The 16,623-nt window shown below is 42.9% G+C and overlaps 1 protein-coding gene across 1 annotated transcript in view; it reads right to left on the minus strand.

The window, feature by feature from the left end:
• The window catches only part of LOC132985422 (rho guanine nucleotide exchange factor TIAM2-like), a 32,133-nt gene extending 19,815 nt beyond the window's left edge, over positions 1-12,318 (minus strand). Inside the window, exons 1-7 of the mRNA XM_061052776.1 lie at positions 12,192-12,318; positions 8,888-10,042; positions 7,026-7,506; positions 6,290-6,465; positions 4,317-4,541; positions 966-1,151; positions 727-873 (exon numbers count right to left, since the gene is read on the minus strand). Of these exons, the coding sequence (XP_060908759.1) occupies positions 727-873; positions 966-1,151; positions 4,317-4,541; positions 6,290-6,465; positions 7,026-7,506; positions 8,888-10,036 (2,364 nt within the window). The 5' untranslated portion in view covers positions 10,037-10,042; positions 12,192-12,318. The remainder of the gene's footprint in view (positions 1-726; positions 874-965; positions 1,152-4,316; positions 4,542-6,289; positions 6,466-7,025; positions 7,507-8,887; positions 10,043-12,191) is intronic.
• Positions 12,319-16,623: the final 4,305 nt, after the last annotated feature.

Below are 16,623 nucleotides of genomic sequence, written 5' to 3' on the forward strand. Positions count from 1 at the left end.
ATTGTCGCTACTCTGTCATAAAGTCCGTGCTGACTGTAAAACTATTCTAAAAAATGATTCTACGGCAGCCCGAAGCAGACAAACATCCTTACATCTCTTTTTTTACTCCTTTATTCCTGTGATGACGAATCATTTCCAGTTGTTTCCTCAAGATCTCAACTTCTCTACGTCGTTATTTTGAGTTAATTACGCTGCTTTCCCCTGATAACAAGTACATTACTTTCTTTTTTGAGAGATCTTGACTTATTTCTGTCCTTAAATTGAGATAACATCTCTAGTTTTCCTGTGAGAACGAGTAATTTTCCAATAGTTTTTTTTCCGCGATATTGACTAATTTACGTTATCTCAAGATAAATAAGCTGGTTTTTATGTGATAAATAGTATTAAAGGTGTTTTCTTGAGATCTCTGCATAGTTATCGTACCCTGAATATTAGCTGAAAACAAATTAACCTCAGTATCCAGTTAAATCAATTGAGCAGCGCTGCCGTTTCTTTAATAAACTGTCTTGTTATGCAGATGATACTGTGATGTATAATTCGAGTATCATTCCCTCCTCCTCATCCTCCACGTCATCCTATCTTTAAAATACTATAAATAAAAGACCTAACACCTGCTTAGGACTCAGTTTAAGACAAATTATGGAACTTAAATAGTTTTTAAATCTGCAGAAAGATGTTATAACGGCCGCAGTGCCCCGTCAGTAGTTTGTCAGTGTATTGTATTACCTGGGACGTGGAGTGTCTGCCGTCTCTGCTGCGTCTGTTCGCTCCATCCAGAACCTTCAGAGAGGACGGCAGGCCCCGCCTCCTGCTGCCTCCTCCTGACAGAGACCTCCACCTCCTCCTCAACACCTCCTCATCTCGACTGCACACCTGAGGACAAAAACGAGAAGTCCAACATGACGACTCAAAAAGTGAAAGAACCAGGACAGGGTTCTTTTTTTTAACAGGACGGGTTTTCTTACCAGGGCGTGGAATGACGACACAGAGAATACTCCCAGACGTCCCAGCATGCTCTTGGAGGGCCGGCTGGCCACGGCGAGGAGGCTCTTGGGGTTGGGGAGCTCGCCACCCTGCAGGCTGGACAGGTAACACCTCAACTGGAACAGATCCAGGTTCAGCTTCTCCAGGTTCTGCTCCCACTGCTGAATCTGTACAAACAGGGTCATAAAAACAAACTGAGATTATGATTCATCTCATGTTTGTCCCTTCAGGCTCTCCTTAGATAGTGGTCCTCAGTGTCTCCCTGTAGTCTCAGTGATGTAAAAGAAGGACACTGCTGCATCTTTGAATGTCTCATTTCACTTTAACAAACTCTCATATCCACCTTATGACATCACACATTGACCTTATGACATCACACATTGACCTTATGACATCACACATTGACCTTTGTTACCGTTCCTTTGAGCTGTTTGACCTCACTTTGGGATCCCTAATCACTTCCTGTTTCTGTGCTTAACTTCATGTCCTAACCTTCCATCCACAGGAAGGGCCTTACTTTATTTCAAAATAAAAGCACACAGCAAGTAAAATACTCGCAGATTAGGAAAGTACAAACCTTAAAAATAAAAGCCTAACAATTTACATGTTAAAATTTTAAGCATGCGTTTAAAATGTGATTAATCCTGATTAACTATTGAAATTTTGTTATTAATCGGGGTTAGAAAATGTAATCGTTTGACAGCCCTACTCACATTCAATCCATCTGATTGATCTTGGATTTTTACGAATAAATAGAGAACTTGTTTGTGTGATTTAAAGGAACAGTCGGGGCTTTCTTCATATAAAGAGGGTTATTACTTTAAGACATTTAATTAGACTCAGATTGAATTCCTTTGTAACACTGATGAACTCTACCGAGTCTTCAGACTTAGAAAATCTATAACACTAAAATCCACTGACTGAATGAGAGTAAAGTGGGACTGTGTCTGTGAGCAGCTGTTTAACCTCTCTCTGTGAAACTGATCCCAGCTCTGCTGTTTGAACTCCTCCGAGCGGAGATTAAAGGCTAATCTGTCCGCTCGACATTCAATTAACCATCCAGAGACGAGGAGACAGAGGGAACAGACGAGACGATGGAGAGATTATAAAACATCAGCTCTATGAAACAGAGATGGAACAGTAAATAAAAACAGTTTGTGTTCCCATTAGAATGTGCTGGTGTCTAGATTTGTATCGCACTTTGTGTGCTTTTATGAAGTCTGTCTCATGTCAAGTTTACTGAACTTGTAGTGGCGTGGGAAAAAGAAGAAGAAGAAGACAATGAGAGGAGGGGACAGGATGGAGGGAGAGCACAGGAGAAGAGGGGGGAGGGTAAATTCTTTCCGTTGGTCTTCTGTAGATGATTACACAGTTTAAGACTTAATGAATTAATATTTGTTCAGAACAAACAGAAGACGAGTACTGACGTTTAAAAAACAATTAAGAGTTGTGCAACATAAGGACGTCCGACTATGTTTTATCCTACATGACAACGTCTGCCCAGCGCCATTAGAGGGCACTACAACGAGTCACAAAGTCCAAGAAAATACAAAGATGAATCTATTGACATTTATCGGCCCTTAAAGGGAAAGTAACCCACGCTTATAAGAAAATGTCTTGTGCTCACATGAAATGTTCACAAGAGTTGAAAGTTTTACATATTCAAGAGAGTTGTACGTGCCACCGAGAACGTTTTTGTTCATTTTAAATTAAACAGGTACTGTAATGAGTCAAAGATATGAAATCTAGAATTCAAACATCTGTCAGTTAGTTAAAGTTTGAGTGCCAACAAAGCTAGCCGCTAAAGTGCATCATGGAACGAATTACAAAAAGAGCTGAAACTTAATGAACTTCTCTCGTTGGATGCTTTTAAGAGGAAGTTAAATGACCTGGGAGCGGATACATCTGGCTGTAGATGTTCTTCCTGATGTATTTGTGGATGATTTTTGACAAACATTTGCAGTTCGGATTTGTTATTTGTGTCTTTTAATGTGTTTTTGTATTTGAAAGATTGGCTGCTCGTTGTCCGTGTGAAACTCTGTTAATGTTTTGCTGCCTGTCTCGGCCAGGACACTCTTGAAAAAGAGATTTTTAATCTCAATGAGTTTCTTTCCTGGTTAAATAAAGGTTAAATAAAAAAAATAAAAAAAGATATATAACAACAATAAAAGATCTTATCGTCTTTATTTGAAGTTTCCTCCTGAAGGAAGCAACATAAATCCAATATTTAGATTTAGAGGATTCTGGGAAAATGAAAGTGAGTTTATCTTCTGCTGTTAAAGCCGCCTGTAGAATAATAAAATCCCTCTCTTCACACCACGGTTTGACTTTAGAGCTGCGGGTTTCACCACCTCAACATTTGCTTCATGATGTCACTCCAACAAGTCTCATCTGGATCCCTCGTCAGCGGGAAACCGTCCTGTTGTTTCAGGCTGCCGGTAACAGCCCCCGAACATCTGGAACTGATGTTAAAGTGGACTCCACGTGAGAGCGAGCGAGGACGTTTACTCCGCTCTGCAGCTGTCTGAACATCCTGAAGGCTGTTTGTTACATCATGAGCTCCACATGACAGAGAGAGAGAGAGAGAGAGAGAGAGAGTTTCCTCAGACTCTCTGAGCTGCTGCTGTTTCTTTGTTTTTTGTCCTTTCTACAATTAATTTTGTTTCTATGAACTTTAAACTCCAGATGTTGTCTCATAAACTGAGCGTGTTCAAACTGATAAAGAAGATGTCAGGGCCTCACTCTCCTTTATTATCCTTTAAAAACATGAAGTGATGTGGACAGACTGACGCAGAGAGAGGGAGACGTGATATCAAACTGTGATCATGAAGCCTGATGCTCCGACACAGTTCTGTGGATCGGCGTCATCAACACACAAAAAGTCTCTTTCATCACGCGATGATTATTTTATTTTATTTTATTTTATTTTATTTTATTTTAATTTTATTTTTTTCTCTCTCTTATTTCATTGTTTTGATGGATGTGTATGTATGTCTGTATGTAAGATGTTGCTGCTTCTTTTCTTGGGGGTAGTTTATTTTTTTTCATTCAACATCTTATTTTGAAAACATGTTTGTTGAAATCATATAACCATCTGAATGAAGCAACTCTTTGAAAAAAAATAAAAACAAAGTATAAAAAAAACAAAAAATGAAACAATATTTGGACTTCTATTTATGACTGATGGTATCGAAACAGGTGTCAACATCGTTGGATTTTTACTAGAATCACATATAAAGTTGAATTCTGTTACCCTGACAACCCTTGCACAAACCAATCCCCCCATGACACGTGTTTTACCGCTGCATCAGTAAACACCTGAACGCACTGACCTGGCTCTCCACGGCCTTCCTGTTCTTCTGCTCCTTGATGACGGACAGCTGCAGCTCAGCCATCTTCTTCATCTTCCCGTCCATGTCGATCTTGTGCAGCAGCGAGCGGCTCTGGCAGCGCAGGAGACGCAGCGTGTCCTCCTTCCCCTGACGCTTCGCCAGCAAGGAGGCGCTCGCCGAGTGGATCGCCGTCACCCAGTTCTCCAGGTCGGTCTGGTTGGTGGCCTGAAAGGAAGAAGAAGAACAAGAAGCAGAAGAAAGGAGGTTCAGCCATTTTTAATAGTAACTGCATTCTTTGAGGAGCAGTATGTAACTCTGACCCCCTAGTGTTTAAATTGGGTACTGCAGTCTAAATTCAAAACATTGCAGAGAGCTGTACGGAGGGAATGAGAGATTTAAGGCCTAAACATGATCCCATGGAGGAGAGTGTTTCCTGACACTAACAGGTGTTTTTGTGAAGAAGGGAAACGTGTCTGGTCATCGTCGTTAAAAAGAGCATTTGTTGCAGTAATTAGCGGGGTGTCATGACTCCCATTAACGGGCTTTCACCCTCCTCCACCCTCCATCTTCAGCCCCTTTCAGCTCCTGACAAAAGCTCCTCGACACCTCAGTATCACCCCTCCCCTTTGGTGAGTCCTCGGGGATCCATGGAGACGAGGCGGTGTGATTTGTGTGTCTGTAAACACACTCTACAGCTGAGCAGAGTGAGAGTTACTCAGGGAATAAAGAAGTGCTTTCTACGCTTGTTAAAAGTGTGAAGAAGAAGAAGAAGTGATAAATGCTCTCTTGTTGAGTCTCAGCGCTGACACAGGACGTGTTGCTGCTATTTATGGTCCTCTTCTCTGATCTCTGCTGCTTATTATGTCGGACATCACATTTGTTATTCCTTTAAAGCAGCTCATCCTGTTCTGGCATTTATTGGAGTTTAAAACAGATGCTAGAAAAGTAACTGCATTCTTAAAGGAGCAGTATGTAACTCTGACTCCTAGTGTTTAAAATGGGTACTGCAGTCTAAATTCTAAACATCATATAGAGCTGTCGCTCCCCCTCCTCTCTAGAGTCCATGCTCACTCAGGTCACCATGTGGTGGACTCTGAAGCTTCAGTGTTTATCCAGCTCTGCATGGGTCTGTAAACCTTTCTGTGTTCTAACCTCTCTCCATTTTTCAAAAGCATCTCCAATATTGATCCTAGTTTGAGCACGTTTCTGCTCGTGGAGCTTATTAGAAACATGCAGAGGCTTTTTAGGTCGGGTACAATCACTTCTATCTGAACCACTTCTCTTGACCGCTTCCATCCTTGTTAAAAAAAGCAGAAATTTAGCCGAAAGCTCGACTCAAACGTCAGCCCTGGAGAGTAAAGCCTGCAGCATCACACTCATAATCAAGTGAAAAGGGATGCAGAGAAACTCTGGAGATGTGCTCGGGCTCTTTGTGGTGACTCTGATGGTTCTGTGCTGGAGAGCAACCACAACCAGCGTCCACAGAGTGTGACTGGGGGAAGAAACTCAGCCAGCAATCAAGAGTCAGACAATCAAAGTCAAATATAGAAGGAAGGGGGCGAGACCTGAAGCACTGAAATAAGTTTCAACAGGCTGCAGAGTTATTCACACAAGTAAGACAGTGGAAATCACTGCAACAACTGTTGGTTTGACCTGATAACTGCTCTCATATCTGGCAAACCGAGGGGTGTCCAAAACGGCCGTGTGGGGGGTCGTCTTAAAAGCGCCTACCTTCTCTGGTCCAAACAAATCCAGAGCATTCAGGACCAGAATCTAAAGTTAGAAGGAGGACTCATAATAAAAAGCACTATATAATCTAATTTATTATTATTATATTATTATAATAAATCTTTAAAACTCTGTTTTTTATTTTCAGACGGAGTTTAACACAGGTCACGTTTAGCCTAGCTTAGCATAAAGACTTAAGGGCAGCTGGAAGCAGTGCAGTGAGAGTGATGCTTTAGTCGTCTCACCTGGAACAGGTAGACGTCTCCGTGTGCATTGCTCAGACAGAAGACGTGTTCCTTCTTCGGGTGTTCGGGGACGGCCTGGACGATGCTGTCGTCGGCCAGCAGAGCGTATCGAGGAGACAGCTCCTGGTCAGCGCTGAGGGTTTTCCCGTACGTGTCGTAAAACAGAAGAGTGCAACCTGAGGGAACATGATCATCTGTTAAAGTCTCTAATATACACTTCATTGCTAAATTTGATGTTTTCTGGAGCCATATTTGGATGAGAAGGTGGAGATTAAATGTTCTAACTGAAAACTAAACAGCAGAAACTCGCCCAAACTCCTCCCCCTCTTTCTGGTCTATCTGACCCAAAATGGGACCTTAATTTACTGAATGGACATCATGCTGTGTTTAAGAAGACTTGAAACTTGAGATTGAAACCCTAAACCCTAAAGCCATTTGAGAAATGTTTACTGAGGGTATAAATCAACTGAGGAGTGTGACATTTTTATCATAGACTTCTATACAATCACTGCTTTTTAGAACCAGTGGAGTCGCCCCCTGCTGGACATTAAAAACAATGCAGTGTAAATATGTATATGTCAAGTAGCATTGAAGATAGCACTGTCATATGGTTAATCTTTTTGTATATCAAAATGTTTCAGGTTATGCTTTTATTTAGTAATTCGTACTGTTGTAAGCTAAGGGTAAAAAACATGCTTTTATTTTGGTAGAAAAAGAGGTTTAGAAGTTTTGTTACCTTTTAGAGTGACCCAGTAGTGTCTCCACTTGCGGCGAGCCACCAGCTCCAGCTTCCTGTCCTTGTTGACGGCAACGAGAGCTTTAAAAGAGAGCCATCCGGCCCGTCTCACCACGCCCTGCTCCTTCTCAAACAGGACGTCCAGCTGCTCCCCTCCTCCGACCTCCACCTCCCCGTCCATCTCCTCCTCCCCCTCTTCTTCCTCTTCCTCCCCCCCCTCCCCCTCCCCCTCTGACGGCTCGGTCCGGTCTGCGGCGCTGCTGCAGCCTGTCTCCAGCTCCTGCATGAAGTTTTGGTAGACGTTCTGCCGCTGGGCGTCACTGCTCTGGATCTGGTTTCTGGAGGAGTGAACTGGTGGGAACTGGTTCTGGTTTTGGTTCAGAGAGTGGAGAGGGTTGCAGGACCACAGGGTGCTGCTACCTCCCAGCCCAGAGTCCAGCCCGTTTGTGAAAACATCACCGTTGTCGCTGCCGTACGGCTCCTGTGGAGGAATCAAACATTGTTGGTTTAAATAGTTTAATTACAAGATGAAATAAAGACGTGTCAGCATTGTTGTAGTTCCTCCTTTGGCCACTAGAACAATATTTCCCTCATCATTAATCACACTTTATGCATAAAAATAAGATTATGCTAAAGGCCAATAAAATAAGAATGTGAACAAGCATTGTTGTTGTAATTCCTTAAGTGGCCAGTAGAGGGATATTATGACATAACATTTTTGTAAAAACCATTAAACGTATTAATTAATCAATAAACCTTTTTCTTAATGTGTACAAGAAGTGTTGTTGTAATTCAAACGTTTGCCACCAGAGGGACTTAACTCATAGTTGTCTAGTTTTTTAGCATAAAACGTAAGGAATATTAATGATTATCTTTCAAACTAAGCAGTGGTGTTGTAATTCCTCATGTGGCCAGTAGAGGGACATACAACTCTTCATTTTGTCGGCTGATCAAAATGTGCATACGCAGTGATGTTGTGATTAACACTCCAATTTTTTGTAATCATAATTTAGGATAAATGTGAGGGATGTTAATGCACTGTTTTATAACTTTGTATAAGCAGTGTAACAACACAATTCACAACTTTCTTGCCCACATATGATAGATACTTTTTACTTCCTGCCTGGATATAAAAACATAATGTAACCGTAAAAAGCTTTTCTTCAGCTTTCCATTTGATACAAAGACAGGGGTTGGGAACCATCGCTGTAGGGTGCTTTTAGTACATTTAATATTGTCAATCAATCAATTAGAAGTGCAATAACTCAGAGTAAACTCATATATGAACTTTTTTCTCCATGTAGTTTTACGGCAGAATGTGCCTGATCTCAGAGATGTTACAAATTAGAAATAAGAGGCTGTCTTTCAAACGTGTTTGTTTATGTGACGGACATATCCTGATCAAGTAGAACTCAAAGACTCCTAACAGTGGTGCAGGATGTCATCTAGGACCGCTTTATCATTATAAAAAGTCTCTCTGAGGTGAGGCATGCTTCTAGTGTACGTAGCGACTGCTGTCATCTGATACGTATAGTTGAGTATCGTCTGCATAACGATGAACATTTCTTCATTATATTAGGAAGCATACTGTATATGTGGAGGCTGCAATAATCTGGTGAACTAGGTTCACTGGTTTTTATTCTAGCACAGTTTCTAAAGGTTTAAATAATGATAATGTTATTTTAATAATAATAATAATTTATACTTTATTGATCCCGGGAGGGGAAATTCGTTTCTGTGTTCAAGAAACTTCTGAACTAACACCCACAGAGGAAATGTTCCCCCGAGAACAAATATTTCAAAGCTTTCATAAATGTACAGATTTCCTCTCAGAAGATGTTAAAAATGTTGATGTTTCTCACCTGAATCCTCCTCTTCTTCCTGCTCAGACTTCCTGTCCAGTCGCTGAGTTGCCTGATTCGACTCTTCAGGAAGTCTTTGCGGCCGTTCCCGGAGGTGACGGAGGCGGCGGAGGTGCTGAGGGGGGCGGTCCTACGACAGGGAAGTGTCATGGAAGAGTAACACTTCTCCACGCCTCCTCCTCCTGACCCCTCCTCCTCCTGGATGACATCATCTAGCAGCACCGATGAGGAGGAGGCGGAGGAGGGCGCGGTCCTTTGCTGCTGCAGGGAGACGTCAGGTTGGGTGGGGAAAGCGGGCAGCGTGTTGTGGCTGGAGTAAATGTCGTCCACGCTGAAGTCCGTCAGGTCGGGCTGCAGGATCAGAGAGTCCCCGATGCCGCTGTCCTCCGTCCGTCCGGAGGAGCAGGTATTGTATCCCGTGGAGGAGGAGGGGAACTCGCTCGTCTCGGCGGCGGGGAAGAGGAGACTCGAGGTAAATCCGGGCGCTGAGAAAAAGGTGTTAAACCCACCGTTAGAGGTGGCTTTCTCCTCTGCGGGGGCGGAAGAGAAGGCCGTGTATCCGCTGCTGTTCACCACACTCATGAATACGTTGTCAGCGAGCTCGCCGCCGCCGCCACTCCCCCACGGAGAGTCGTACCAGGAGCCGTCTGAGCTGAGTGAACTGCCCTTGCTGGTGCGGAGCGAGGCGTCACCGACCGGGGTCGCAGTCAAGGAGGTGGCGGCCAATCCGTTGAGTCCCTGTGTCTCCATGGCGACGACCCTGGTCTTGGTAAACTCCACCCTCATGCTGCCATCTTTGCTGAGCAGCACCTTTGGGCTGCCGCTGCCACCGCTCTGTAAAGACGTGCGCTCCCCACAAATCCCATTACTTCCTCCTCCGTTCTCCAAGAATCCAAACTGACTCCTGAACTTCTGAGGAGATCCAGCTCCCAGTTTAGCTCCTCCTCTCGCCAAGTCTCTGGGGGCGTGGTCATAGTGCCAGGTGGTGTTCTGGTTCTGGTAACTCCTCCCCCTGGACCTGCCCCCTCCCTGGTTGTTCCTCCACCAGCTACGAGCCGACGGCACCTCCTCCCTCTTGGAGGCGACGCAGAGCGAGCCAGGGGTTTTGGCAGGTGGGACGAAGCCGCTGTGACTGTCTGTGTTTCCCATCGCTACCTGGAGGAGCATGAAGGACGATGACATCATCAACACGAGCCAGGCAGAGGATATAAATTACAGAAAAACTACAAACGCTGCAAATTGTCTGCCAGGAAATGTGAAGTCAGGCATGAAACACAAGTTTATACATGGCTGATTGATGTCTGTGCTGAGCTCTTTTTGAGATTTTTCATGCCAGAAAAGGAAACACAAAGTCACTGCAACTGCTACTACAGCTAACATGTCTAAGTATTTTGCCCCAAGTGATTAAAAAAACAACAACAAATGCAAACAAAAACGCCTGAACCCAGGGCTGGATTTACCTCCTGCAGGGTCTCGGGGCTGAAATGACCTGAAGGCCCCCCGGTGGCCCCACAGGACTCTTAAAGGCTTTATATGTGATTTTTCACAATTAAATATAATATAAATCAAGTCTATCCTCTGAAAATAACTCTGTGAGTCATGACTGTCTACAATGGGTGTAACACCCGAGTCCCACTGTCTGTGATGTTTTCAGAGTTTTCAGAGTCCTATCTTCACTTTGTTTACATCGCCCGGACGGCCGGCTGACTCCTCCCCTCGTGTATAAAAGTTGTTTAATTGAGGGACTAGAGAAAAGAAGAATAACATACTGTACTCACTGGTTAACTGTGTTTCTAGATCACGCTCATTTCAGGTAAATTTACATGCAGTGTGAAGATACGAGCATAATAAAGATCGATAGCATTAGCATGCTAACACAACAATGCAGCGCGAGTTGTTTTGGTTTCATGTTGGTGCTCAAGGGCGACACCTGCTGGATCAAAACATCACATATAAAGCCTTTAACTCTGCAGACTTGCTTTAACATTTTGTGTTTGCAGCATCCAGACAGGAAACTATCTCTCATTGGATCAGCTGAATCTGTTGACTGCTCTTTTTCTTCTTCAAATCCTTGAGCCTACATTACCCACAATTCAGCTACATTTGATTCAGAGACATGTGTTGTGATTGTAGCCGCTAACGTAGCCTGGAGTCTGTCACAGTTTACCTGTGTGAGCTCACTGTGACCTCACTGCAGACAGGTGAGAGGGGAGAGCACATTAAGACCCTCAAATCATTAAACTGATGCTACTTAACCACAAAAACAAAACCTACAGACCTGCTGCTATAATACTCCTGCTGCTACTTCATTTATGTTTGAATATATTTTTTTATAAAAGAGAATATTTACATCGCTCAAAATAAAGAAACTTTTAATCCTCACAAAAACATAAACACAAATCCTAAACAACAAAATACAACATGAGGGAAAGCCAACCCATCTAACCCTGACCCTTAAATGGAAATATCGTAAAACGTCAAATAAAAGCCCACCCCATTTGAATGCTCGGTCCCTTTACTCTCCAGGTGCTGCTGCATGTTGTCACATATTAAAGCTGGACTCCATTAGAGACCTCGAGCATTAAGTGTCCACAGAGACTGCAGATCGAAAATAAGGAGAAAAAGCAGCACAACGCGGGGTGCTGGTGGAGCAGTGGTACGGAGGCTGTGGTCCTCCAGGCGGGCGGCCCGGGTTCGAATCTGACCTGTGGCTCCTTTCCCGCAGGTCGATCCCCTCTCTCTCTCTCTCCCTGATTCCGACTCTATCCACTGTCCTCCTCTCTTTTTGGAGGCACAAAAAGCCCACAAAAAGACAGAATAATGCTCTGATGTGTGCAGGCCGTGAAGCAGGTCTGCACGCCCCCCTTTACAAAGCCGGATCAAGTTTAGTACTTTTACACCTTTTGTATCTTTTAAATCGTTTAGCACATCTACCAACTGCTGCATGAGCCACAACAACAACAACCTCTCCTTTCTTGTGTTTCTGCTGCTAAGTACAAACATTCAAATAGTTTCCAGCGTCGGTCAAATGTAATAATGTTCCATCAGGTGTTTCCTCTCTGAAACATATTTCAGGTCATGAAGTTAAACTGCATCACATGCACCAAATAACAAAACAATGTTTTACAAGTTTTTGCACCTTTTTTCAAAAGTCAGAATAAAGTGATTTACGATTAAAGATAAATGTTCAAATTGCAGCGAGAGAAGTTAAAACTTTACATGAATAAACAAAAACAAAATGGAGATTCATTTACATAAATTAAAAAAAGTTTGAGTGAAGTCAAAGTAAGTTAGTCTTTTTTACCGTTTTGTAGTTTTCATAAACAGAAACTCTGCGTCTCCTTCATACTCCGTCCTCTGCCTCCTCTCTCTCTCTCTCTACTGAAGCTCGCTCTGTCGCCTCCAGCTGCCCTCTCTCTCTCTCTCTCCCTGTCTTTGTCTATGTCGCTCGCCCCCTCTCTTTACACACACTCATGTGTTGGGGGAGAACAGAGGGAGGGAGGGGCTTCAGCAGCACACAGACTTGTCTTTTGTATACCTCCCCTCCCTCTTCTTCCATGACGTCTCTGCTCCTCAAACCAGACCTCGCTCCGTCTTCTGTTTATTTTGGTTTTCTGCTATTTAAAGTCATTTTCTCCTCCTTTTTCTCTCTTTGTTTCTTTAAAGTCGACTGAAGTGGGATGAGGTCATCGGACGGCAGCAGTTTGAAGGAAGTTTTCAGCTCCTTAAAGTCGACAGCATCACATGCAAACTTTACGAGTTGAGATCATTTTATTAATGATTAATGAGATATTTAAAATAAAGTGGTTAATTAGCAAAAACTCACATCAGAGAAGCTAAACGCTAAATTAATAATCGACTTTCAGAAAACAGACTCTGAATCTGGAGAAACTCGTCGACTGGATGGAGACAAGACGACAAAAAGATCGAGACTAGTCCGAGTCACAAAGCTTTTTTAAAAGTTTTTTTTGGGGCTTTTTGTGCCTTTAATGGAGAGATAGGACAGTGGATAGATTCAGAAATCAGAGAGAGAGTGGGGGATGATCGTAACCCTTGGAGGACCACAGCCTCCATACATGGGGCGCATGCACTAACCACCAGCGCCCCCCTGAGTCACGAAGCTAACGAGACTGAGACTCGACATCCATAAGATGGAGAAGGTTCGAGTCAAATCGTCAACACAGTTAAGAAGTCCAAGACAGAAAACAATGAGACTGAAGACAGTCTTTAAAGGCTTTATGTGATGTTTTGATCCAGCAGATGTCGCCCTTGAGCACCAGCATGAAACCAAAACAACTCGCGCTGCATTGTTGTGTTAGCATGCTAATGCTAGCGATCTTTATTCTGCTCGTATCTTCACACTGCATGTAAATTTACCTGAAATGAGCGTGATCTAGAAACACAGTTAAGCAGTGAGTACAGTATGTTATTCTTCTTTTCTCTAGTCCCTCAATTAAACAACTTTTATACACGAGGGGAGGAGTCAGCCGGCCGTCCAGGCGATGTAAACAAAGTGAAGATAGGACTCTGAAAACTCTGAAAACATCACAGACAGTGGGACTTGGGTGTTACACCCATTGTAGACAGTCATGACTCACAGAGTTATTTTCAGAGGAGATACTTGATTTATACATTTAAGTGTGAAAAATCACATCAAAAAAAAAAGTCTCCCATGAGTCAAAGACAAGTCTGAGTTCCCTGAGAGGAGTCAAACACCCCGAAGACAAAGAGACAGAGACAAGTTCCAGCTTTACGTCCACAAGATCTACAGAAAGTCACGGCTACTTCTAGAGACCAACGAGTCCAAGTTAAAAGACTCCAGAACCAGAGACGGGTCGGGGACAGCTGTGAAAGAAAACACCAGACTGACAGCTGGAGACAGAACCTGGACTCAGGTCCACAAAGCCACAGTTCTGAGAGTAAATATAGTTTTTGACACTTCATGACATTTTATTAAGAACATGAATATTTAAAGCAGATTTACTGACTCAAACTACAAATCCAGGACTTTCCATAACCTTGGAGGTGACCTTCCAGGACCTTCAGTCCCTCCTCCAAACATGATCAGAAATAATTCAAAAATCAATCCTCAATTTGAGAAAGAGGCTTTCTGAAGCGGAGCGCTCATTTTCCCGAGTGCGTTGGGGGAGGGGTCAGAGATTGTGGCGGACTCGAGGTTCAGTGTGTTTTTACCAGAACGCTCGACGCCCATCCTGTCCCGGAGGTCAGAGCGGGGGGGGAGGAGACCTTTGACCTCTGTTATTGAAATGAGGATGTGAAGTGTTGAGGAGAAACCTCGACAGCTGGAACGTCCCGTCTAAGACGAGGAGGAGGAGTGACGGGACTTAATCAGAGGAGGAAGAAAACTGTGATTGTTGTTATTAAAATAAAAATGTTGACTGATTATTAAAAACACGAAGACAACAAGAGGCCAATGAATCCATCTTCTATATCAAAACATCAACATCACACCTAATTTATCTGATTCTTAAAGAGAGTCAGCAGCTGTCCCCTTCAAAATAAAATACAGACTTATGTAGGGACCTTCAAAATAAAATACAGACTTATGTAGGGACCTTCAAAATAAAATACAGACTAATGTAGTGACCTTCAAAATAAAATACTGACTCATGTAGGAACCTTCAAAATAAAATACAGGCTTATGTAGGGACCTTCAAAATAAAATACAGACTTATGTAGTGACCTTCAAAATAAAATACTGACTCATGTAGCAACCTTCAAAATAAAATACAGACTTATGTAGGGACCTTCAAAATAAAATACAGACTTATGTAGGGACCTTCAGAATAAACTACAGACTTATGTAGGGACCTTCAGAATAAAATACAGACTTATGTAGGGACCTTCAAAATAAAATACAGACTTATGTAGTGACCTTCAGAATAAAATACAGACTTATGTAGGGACCTTCAAAATAAAATACAGACTTATGTAGTGACCTTCAAAATAAAATACAGACTTATGTAGGGACCTTCAGAATAAAATACAGACTTATGTAGGGACCTTCAAAATAAAATGCAGACTTATGTAGGGACCTTCAAAATAAAATGCAGACTTATGTAGGGACCTTCAAAATAAAATACAGACTTATGTAGGGACCTTCAAAATAAAATACAGACTTATGTAGTGACCTTCAGAATAAAATACAGACTTATGTAGTGACTTTCAAAATAAAATACAGACTTATGTAGGGACCTTCAGAATAAAATACAGACTTATGTAGGGACTTTCAAAATAAAATACAGACTTATGTAGGGACCTTCAGAATAAAATACAGACTTATGTAGGGACCTTCAAAATAAAATACAGACTTATGTAGGGACCTTCAAAATAAAATACAGACTTATGTAGGGACTTTCAAAATAAAATTTGAGGTCATGATATCAGATTTCTCAGCATCAGTAAAAGTTGGACTGTTTGTAGACTCTCATCACCCCCCCCTCTCTCTCCCCCCCCCCCCTTCAGACAATCCGCTCTGAAAAGAGAAAGTCCTCCGTCCACCTTTGTTTGCTCGTCCCATCGGCCATCTGCCGGCTCTCAGGACGCCCCTCCAGAGGCGACCCCTCCCATTCTTCACCAACAAAGACCCCCCCCCCCACCTCCTCCAGGCAGGCGTGAGGCCGACATATTGAAGGAATTCATGCGATCTGAATCATAAAGGATCTGATTAATGTGCAGATCGAGGAATGCCACCTGTTCTCTAAGTGGATCTGATCAGCTGGACTTATGAGGAGGCGTTCAGGGACTATTGGACGTCTCAGAGATGCCTTTATACAAGGGTAACGTAATGATTCCTGATGGGGACGCTACGACTTCCTACTGACATTAAACCTGCAGAAGAAGTATAACAACCAATCAACTCAGTGTTCATAGATTGTTGAAATGTCTTTTTCAATTTTTTTGCTTTAACTTTTTACTTTGAAGCGTCTTTGAAAGATATTTTGTGTGGTTGTTTATTTGTTTATTTTTTGGGGTGTAATGACGTCTTTTGTCCGATGCCGAGAGGACGCAGGAAACAGGAAGTCCAGATCAGCCGTAAATGGCAGGAAACTAAAACACCTCCTGCAGCAGCAGATACACAAACACTCACACTGCTGCCAACACACACACACACACACACACACACACACACACACACACACACACACACACACACACACACACACACACACACACTCACACACACACACACACACACACAAACACTCACACTGCTGCCAACACACACACACACACACACACACACACACACACACAAACACACTCTCACACACACACACACACACACACACACACACACACACACACACACACACACACACACACACAAACACACTCTCACACACACACACACACACACACACACACACACACACACACACACACACACACACACACACTCACACACACACACACACACACACACACAGTATCATTTAAGACGTACAGTATTTTATTTATTGCGTAATTAGAACATCAGTTGTTGTTTTGTCCGCCTTTAGGTTGACTGATGGAATAAAAAAAGACTCCTGCTGGTGTTATAATCTCTGACATTCGAGCACGATGACTTCTCACAGTTTGACAAGTACCAGAACGTTTGTCAAAACCGTTTCTAAACTCCACACTGACGGGTCCAGACGACGCACTGAAGCAGGAATGCTGTTAATTGTGGAGTGATATAATATATGAAACACGCCCCGAGTGTTTCCATGGAG

This window comes from Labrus mixtus, chromosome 12 (genome assembly GCF_963584025.1).
Source record: "Labrus mixtus chromosome 12, fLabMix1.1, whole genome shotgun sequence".
In the NCBI taxonomy this organism is placed as follows: Eukaryota; Metazoa; Chordata; class Actinopteri; order Labriformes; family Labridae; genus Labrus; species Labrus mixtus.